Source organism: Pholis gunnellus, assembly GCF_910591455.1.
Source record: "Pholis gunnellus genome assembly, chromosome: 7".
Lineage (NCBI taxonomy): Eukaryota > Metazoa > Chordata > Actinopteri > Perciformes > Pholidae > Pholis > Pholis gunnellus.
The window spans coordinates 16854407-16863412 of NC_136533.1; the positions used below are offsets into that span (position 1 = coordinate 16854407).

The window sequence follows — 9006 nt, forward strand, 5'->3', positions numbered from 1 at the left end:
GATCTGCAATGACCGCAAGGTCCATGAATTAGAAATAGAAGAAAAGGGTGGGCGAATGTTTTGCACAAATTTGGGCAAACTGGGATCAGGCATCCATTCCTGCCTGCTTTTGCCCAGCTGACATGATATTGCGTTGGTACACAGGCACAGAATGTAATTTGTTTAAAACAGTGACATTATTTCCAAAGTATTTCCGCCCTGGGTATCAATTATCATAATGGCTGCCTTTGCCAATGCCACGCAATCCTCTCACATCACACGCACACACGCACACACACACCGCGGTGCGGTACACTTGCTCCTCTCCTCTCTGAACCCCCCCTTCCCATGATCCGCCCACCACCTCGGGACTGGAGTCACGTGTCTCGCCGCCCAGTGTCTCTCTCCGCGAGCCGACACCACCACAAATCAAACTCACCCAGCGCCCGGTGGAGAGAGAAAAGAGGATGAGAGACGGAGAGGTGCAGGCGGACAGAGAGCACCTACGACGCCAGTGGGTTATAATGGAGACTGCTCAATAGAAGCTTTCCGCGGTGGTGATCCGAAATGAGACGTTTCCCGCAGAGGAGGGGTGTAACGAGGCATCTGAACAGGACGACAGATGAGATTCACACAGTTTCGGAGACTCTCTTCTTCCGGTGATCTCAAACAGTCCGCCCTGTGAGCCGCTGGGGGGGGGGGGTGTACGGGACAAGGGGGCGCACGGCTAACCGCCGCTCCAGCTCAACAGTGGATTGAAGAAAATTAATTCTTGCCGTCTTAATTCAACCTGCAGGAGCTCTGTGGGTCCCCGAGGGGGAAGAGTGGTCTTCACCATGAGGGCTTTTTCAGCAAACTTGTTCGCCCTCCTTTTCCTGTGCGCCCTTGCAAGTGTTTTCTACGTGTGGAGCGCACTGGAGAACCGTTTGGAGCGACACAAACGTGGGTTCCCAGTACCGGGCGGAGGCTCTTCCCACCATGGTCTCCCAGCGGACCTCTCCGCCAAAACTTTCCGGGCATTGCTCGCTGTCCCGGCGGCACAGAGACCGCACTTGGGGGGCAGACTTGAGGCTCCCAACCTCACTGATCAAACTGCCTCCACAGGAACTCGAGATTACCATATGAATGGGGATAACAAGAGGTCAGCGCTGCGGGAGGGCCCGGTCAAGTTGGGCTCCCCGGTGGAGGATGGGATATTTTGGAGTGAACGTCTGGAGGGTCTCCTCCCCGCGGGCTTCACGGAGGAATATGCCCGGGCTTGGCGAGAGAGAGCCAGGACGCACCGAATAGTGAAGCTGGAGCCCGGATGCGGCAGGATATCGAATCAGCTCGCCACTTTTGCAGACGGGACGAAAGCGTGTGTGCGTTACGGGATAAACGCGGATCAGGTGCAAGGGGAAACTTTGACTTATTACCTCGCCAGCTTGCTGGGCATCACAAACCTGCCTCCTCTAATACTGTCCCAGCTGAACGGTGACGGTGAGCAATGGGCGGCTGTGAGGACGCGGATCGGTGGATTACAGTGGAGTGACCGAGCCGTGGTTTCTCTCACCGAGTGGGTCTCCAACCTGACCGGGGTGGTCACACCGGCGCCGCTCAGGCAGGAGAGCGGCGGGCTGCATCCCGTGCTCGCGGAGCTCTGGAGCAAGACGACGGCGGAGCTCCTGGAGCTGATGCAGTGGACCGACCTGATCATGTTCGACTACCTGACTGCGAACTTCGACAGACTCGTCAGCAATCTGTTCAGCCTGCAGTGGGACTCTCGCGTCATGGAGAGGGACACCAACAACCTCCTGAAAACACCCCGCGGTGACCTTGTGTTCATAGACAACGAGGCCGGGCTTGTGCACGGCTTTCGGGTGTTACACATGTGGGAGAAGTATCACAATACGGTGCTGGGGTCCGTGTGCGTGTTCAGAAAAAGGACCGTGCAGCGCGTGGCGGAGCTGCACAGGCGCAAAGACGCCAGGACAAGGCTTCTGGAGCTCTACAGAGACAGCGAGCCATTGTCTCTGGAACTGGGATTTCTCTCGGACGAGCACGCTGGCGTTCTCCAGGACAGGATAGACAGATTACACAGACACATTTTGCATTGCAAAGGAAAGTACGGCCAGCTGTGAACCCTCAGCGGGCACAGGTGACGGATTTGTTGTTGGCACGGTCTAAACGGGCTCTGCAAACGCGATTGGCACACCTGTGCTAAACTGGTGCGCAATACACTAACTGTCTTGAATACCCAGTTGAACTACCTCTTGTGGATAGAATGCGATGTCTACTTTATAAATAAGTACATTTGACACATGTTTATAAGCTCCCTGCTGCGATTTCCACTGTATGCCTCACAGAGAGGAATTATGAAGGCTAGTCTCTCTCCTGTCTTACTTCACCCCACTAATGCTCACCGAATAGGATTAAATATAAAGAGTAGTATGTTGTGACCAGGGTATCATAACGCAGCCCGTCCCTGTGTAATTTGGGTGCTTGCCTTGTGTTCAGCAATCCTAATGATAAACTCCTAAGCCTTAACATAAGTTGACTCTTGAGTTCTGTATTTCTGTTGACATCTGGCTCGCTTTATATATAAAATTGTTTGCACAGTACAATGTCATAGCAGCACCTGCACTCCTGTAATTGTGTTTGAATTGCATATTCAGCCTTAAAGTCACAGGTGTACCATGCCACCTTGTACATGTTGTAAGTACGTTGTAAATATTGTCTGCCAACCTGTTTTGGAAATGTGATGCTCCACTAATTTAACGTGCATTGTAACATTCCAAAATCTCTTGTCCTTTTTGATAAATACACTGTAATTTAATTTAACTGCTGTCAAACTGTGTTTTGTTATGCAGTTTGTACTTAACTGCCTTATTAGAGTGCATCAAATATGTATCTACTCATGCCTCTGCATAGTAGGCCACCTCCTGCCTCTGTACTTGCCCATTACAGTGCTCTCATTGTGCTGTGGACATATCTTGTGCTGGCACACTGTTCCCCAGGAGCCATTCTGTCAGCCACTCGCACGCTACAACAGGAATCTCTAATCCCCTATATAATCTCACCCAGAATGATAAAGTGAAGGAGACAACTGACATCATTTGACGTGCTTCGAAAAGGACTGTCAAAATGGAGTGCTTTTCACAACCAGAAGACAGATTGCAGTATATTTGTCAGTCTAGAAATATTAAATGGTCAACCTATACGGCCAAGGCTGGAAGGTTTATTGGTTCAATCTGTTCAGCTAAAAAGTAAGAAAACTCCCTTTTGTGTGTGCATGTGCTGCTGAGAGACCAAGCCCACAATTAATGAGCGCTCAGCTCTCAGAGGAGAGCCTTGTTTACAGCTTTTCAAAGGTTGAATTTCTAAGGAGAAAAAGTATATCATGCCTGGAGGCCAGCTGCATTATTGTTTGCCTTATGCTGTATGCTTTCACTTCACATAACCACATCTTTCTTTAATTTGACCCTTTTGGAAGGCATCCTCTCCTTATTAGTTCCACTGCGGGTGCAGCTCTGTGTCTGATTTCTGCTTCTAGACTTCAGAGGGAAAGCCAACGATCGAACTTTTGAAGGCCTAATTCTTTCCAGCCTCTCACTGTTCTGCACCTCATCTGGTTTCTTTTACAACTTTTTTTTATGTATGGCCAACTCCGGGGCACACCACAACTGTTAGTACATCTCCATAGAGAAGGCTGAGTGCATCTTGTTCAAATAGTGGCGCGATTTGTACTCGCACCTCATTTCATGGCTTAGTGAATTATGTCTCTCCTTGCTAGGTCACTGCGTAAGTGGCAGAGAAGCAGCGGTGGCTTAAGCAGGTGTAACCGGAGGCTTTTCCCAGGCCAACCGCCTGCTGCAGCTCTAATAGGGACTTGGGGATCAATATGTGTACTGGCTGTTGTATAGGGGGAAGCGGGTCATGTTAATGTGCTGGGTGTAGGGTTAGCATGTTAGCGTGTGTCGTTCAGAGGGGGGACAGGGGTTGCAGCTGGGCTCTGAGCATGTCTGTTAATGCTAAACTCTGCAAAGAGATTTACGACAGGCTGCAGACACCAGGGATTAGACACAACGCTGAACTGAGGTCTGCAGGTCTAAAGCAGACTCACGACCCATCCTGCTTTCAGTATTTCAGCCACATCTCGCTCTTCCTGCCACATCTGTCTTCACTGTTAACATCACTTTCAACTTCATTTGTTAGCTAAATGGAAGATGAAAGTTTAATTTCCCTAATGAGGTTTTTTTTTGGGGGGGGGAGAGGTGGGCGTGGGGTTATTTATTTGCAAAGGAAAGCAATTTTTTATCCAGGGACCATGCCAGCTGTAATCACACTAATGGTGGATATCAAAGGGGTTGTTGAATCCCCATTTTAACTGTTCACATATGTGCCTCCCTCCCTTTCTCCGCCTGGCTTATTTCAGATCACCAAACAACCCCCCCCCCCGACCCCTCCTCCTCTTTATTCTTTCACCCAGAGGCAACAAAACCTTAATGCACATAACTTGGTACTTGGCGCGTTATAACTTGACATAACGTGACATGGTCAAATGAGTGCAGCTTGTCCTAGCTTGTGGCACCGGCACAGTAGGTTATTATTTAGTAGGCCTATATGGCAGTTAGTCATGCCTTTATACGTGCCAGTGTTGTGTGGTTCCATCCAGATGTGCTTGTTTTCTGTGTCAGTAAGCCGAATCACAGGCTCAGACAGTCATACCAACCAGGGGCCCACAGCAGGCCCGGGCACAGACCCCAGGTACTCAAGCAGTTATTTTTCTTTGTGCACATTGCAAACATTCCAGAGGAACTGAGGGAGGATCATCTCCATGGACACACAGACGCACACAGACACTTCTCAGACAGGCGAGTGGAAGGAGTCCCAGCTAAGTACATAAACCGTTATTAAAGTTGGCTGAGATCCTATCTCTTTCTTTTCTTTTTTAAACCACCTTCTCAAATAAAGTTATTTCACATTGATGCAACATTTTAAAGGCACAAAGAGACATTTAATCTCATTACTGTTGCTTTGCTGCTAAAAAAATGAGACAAGAACCCCCTGTAAATCTGCTTGCTGTTTTTACACTTGTTTTGTAGGCATGTGTATAAATGAGTTATAACTTTGTAATTAGGGAGCTTTAGAGATAAGTGCATTTTGTTACATTCACTCAGAGCCAAGGTCGCAGTTTCCCTCCGTTCCCACCCTTTATTCTAATAAGAACGGAAAATAATTTATTAAATTAAAATTTTTGAAAAAGTCATTATCACCCAATGACAGTTGCTTACTACACCAAACTAATATGCATGATATAAAATATGAAGTGCTTTGGACCAAAAACTAAAATTGGGTGTTTTGCCAGACACCAGGTGACTGACTGACTTAAACTGCCCCTTTCCCGGTGGGCCTGCCATGTGTGAATGGACGGACATTACTGGCATTCTTTTATGGCTGCAGAGCACAGGGAACTTCCTGCGCATGACTGAATGATTTCATTATGAAACACAGCACATAGTAGAGGGAGAGTCAGTTAGTCACAGCTGAGTGGATACGGGCCATAAAGGGTAAACTGGGGGACCAGGGCAACGACTGGAGGGGCTTTGGCTTCGGACACAGCCGGGCTTGTGGTGTGCCTGGAGAGCTGGCACAAAGCCTGGCTTTGTCCAAACCAGCGGTGAAAGCATAAGGCCAGGACCTTTGGGCATTCTTTCTCAAGACAAAGTAGAAGGTAATGAGCAACAGAGGCAGGCAGGAAAAAAAAATGGCTACACATACCTCAGCTAATAAGAGGAGGAAAAACAAACACGTGTTAAGTGTAGTGACCTCCTCTGTTTTCATGTCGGCATGTGTATGTCCAAATTCATTTGAGTCCAATGCATGATGTCAATGTTTGGATTGGCTAGTTCTCCCAGTTTGTGACTATCCACAGGTGTGAGTTTTGGAATTGCGGTATGTCGTCCCATTTCATCACACGCTGCGACTTTAACAAGTGTGTCTGCCTGGAAACATCCCCAGGGACACACAGCTTTGTCAGTCTCTGCCATATGGATTTGCTTTTAAAGTCAGCTGTGATAGCACACAAGCGTTTGATAAATGAGAGTGAATACGAAATATGAAAAGCAACAGGAAGAAAGTTTAAAAAAGAGAAGGTGAAGCAATGAGTTATGTATAAGGGCGCTGGGTATGTGTGTGTGACCATGTAAAACTCGATGGCAGATTTGTCCTTTCTCGAACAAGAGATTTCCCTGAACTCTGATGGCCACTGTCTTCAGCCAATTAACTTGTGTCCTTGGATGGGAAATTGTTTTATGCAGGGCTATCGCAGTAAATCATACACAAGGGAGCAGACTCATCTGTCCAGCTGTTGTCCATTCTTTCAGGGCTTCACTTTTTGGAAAAGATGACGTCCAACTTTTCCATCACAAAGCCCCGTTATTTCCATAGCGCTATAGTTTATTTTCTCACTCTGTGATGACTACGAGTGACTCAGATCTTCGATATAGTTCATGTTGACAGAAATATATCAGATAACGCGGACATATGACATTACTGTATTATATTCCTCGTCATCGTTCTATGTTATTATTAGATTTGGAGCAATAATATAGCCTACAGTATGTATACAAATAGGCATAGAAATCTGAACATAATCCTTTAAACTGTTTTTGAAACACGTACTGATTAACCTCAATTTGGATTCCCTCTATTTTCCTTTAATACGATTTGCTTCATGCCAGTCATGCCGTGCATAAAAATAAATCCTGATTAATTTCACCACTTAATTCCATCCTATTTGTTATGCCTTGTCCCTCAAGCTCTGCCTCCAACATGTCAGAACATAGCCTGCACAGTCATCATGTAAAACATTTGCATTTTATGTCATAAAAAGAATAGGTCTACTGTGACATTTATAAATGATAACGGAATTCTTTTCCTTCAGGATGGGCAAAATGAAAAACTTTACCATTGCCAGAAGTAAAAGAGGCAGATTCAGCATGTGCCCTTTCCCACCATAGCATGTCTTCAAATTCTGTTTTGTTTATCAAATCTACTCAGGCATGACATTAGCTCCCTTGTAAAGACCGTGCTGTGTTCAAATGTTTTGCCTTGCCTTCTCCTCCTTACTTCTACTGAAGTGTCACGCAGCATTTTGATTGACATGCTTGACGGGTTTTTGATAAATATTCCCCTGTTGATGCCTCGGTGCAGCCCGGGGACCTGTTTCAAGTACACGCCGTTTTGCTCATTTGCATCTGGATTCATCTCTATGTAAATGTGAATTAGTATGCTTATGGGAATGTTTTATTTTATCTTTTGCTGGCAAGGTGCACTAATGGGGAGATAATCTATCATTTTGTCGTCGGATTCTTCTTTCTCATGGCCACCTGCAACTAGCTAAGATTGTGGCCGTAATTAAGATATTTTTATGCAAATGTTGTGAGCGGAGGATATGAATCAGCCCCCATGCTGGACAAAAGAGTTGATTGGTCCAAATGAGCTGGCAGGACATATGAATAATTAATAGGAATGAGGGGGTGACTTTTCTAATTCTGAAAAGGTGTGTGCAAATGATGCAGCGCTCAGCAAACCCAACTCTTATATCTGACACATCTTGTCATTTAGCTTCTAAATGTATTAAATCTTACTCCCACTGAACAGCATGGAAATATCTGCTCATTATAACCATACTTGTTGTCAGTGGAGTCATTTTTTCCCAGCGTGCTGTGACTCTGTCATAAGGGCTTTGTCCTCTCCGTGCCTGAAGTGCAAAGCGAATCGATGCGCAGAAGGGCAAGAGGACGTGCGATACTTGATGACAAAATACCTACAAGCTGCTGAAACAGCACATTTCTTCCTGCTAGCTGACCACTTGCTCCCTGAATGTTAGCGTTGGCTGGAAGCTGTGGCCTGTCGGGACACCTGCGTGTGGTCACAGTAGTCCTTTTGAATTATAGCACCCATTGGCTGCGCCGGTGCTCAGTAATTCGGTCATTTCTATGTAAATTGTGCATAATAGGCTGTAGTACCACACAAACGCTCCGGCTTGCCTCGTTCCATGATAATACTCTGTTTCACGGAAATGATTAAAGCTAACTGTGAGAAAATGTCATGACAGTCAATCAGTTAAGTAGACGGGTCAACAGGAGTGTAGATAGAAGAGAAGGGCACTCAGGCATGCGGCGACGAAGACAGGCACAGGAGGCAGGCAGTCGTTTTGGGTTGCGTCCAGGTGCTGGCTTCTCTCTTTAGAGGTGGGAAGAGAGAAGAGCTCACTAGAGACAAACATGAGGGGGGGTTTATGGCTGACTCTGCAGTATCACTGTCATTTGAACAAGATTGGATATGCCTTAGTGAAGGTGAGATGGGACTATATAGGAGACAGCAGACTGAGGCAATATATTTTTAAAAAATGGAACACAATTTTACACACACAAGTTAATGAACCTTCTTTGACTCCACTGCTATTGTACTTTAGAATATTATAAACTTAGGCTGGGGTACAAATGTTGGCGGCATTGCGAGCCAGGAAGTCTCAGCTCTCACAGACATGATTATCCCTCCTCTCCTTGACAACAATATCATTTGATGGCATTTCTTCCATGGCGTTTTTTATCCTAAAGAGTTTAACTTAGAATAAAGAGTGCAGTGTTGTCATTGGTGTTTTTTTTATTCTGTCTTTGAAAATAACTTTGGAGTTTTTCAGTCCAGCCTGCATTCAAACATCCTTTTCTACATTCAGTTATCTCAACGATGCTTGCTGCTTACATCGTCAAGAGAAATAGCCTAATTAAAGATTGTTTAATTTTAAAAATAAAAAATAAATTTGCAAATGTTTTTTGAGGAGGGAAATGCACTCAGCACATTTGTTTGGCCTCACAATGTGTTTTGATGAGAAACTAAATGATTACAAGACAACTCCACGATGAAACTTTAAATTCTCAAATTTTAGCCATTGAGTCAAATAAAGGTCATGCCATCCATGTTCGTGGGGGAGTCGGCCAGGGGAGACGGTGGAGGACTTGATGCCTGTGTGCTTTGGGG

At 46.0% G+C, this 9006-nt stretch overlaps 1 protein-coding gene across 1 annotated transcript; it reads left to right on the top strand.

Moving 5' to 3' along the window:
• Positions 1 to 790: 790 nt before the first annotated feature.
• fjx1 (four-jointed box kinase 1) lies at positions 791 to 2763 on the top strand. Its single transcript, XM_079163816.1, has one exon. The coding sequence runs from the start codon at positions 816 to 818 to the stop codon at positions 2097 to 2099; it is 1284 nt and encodes a 427-aa protein (XP_079019942.1). The 5' UTR covers positions 791 to 815; the 3' UTR covers positions 2100 to 2763.
• The last annotated feature ends 6243 nt before the right edge of the window (positions 2764 to 9006 follow it).

Excerpts from the sequence above, each read along its gene's own strand:
- fjx1 (XM_079163816.1), top strand. The coding sequence starts at position 816 with ATGAGGGCTTTTTCAGCAAACTTGTTCGCCCTCCTTTTCCTGTGCGCC.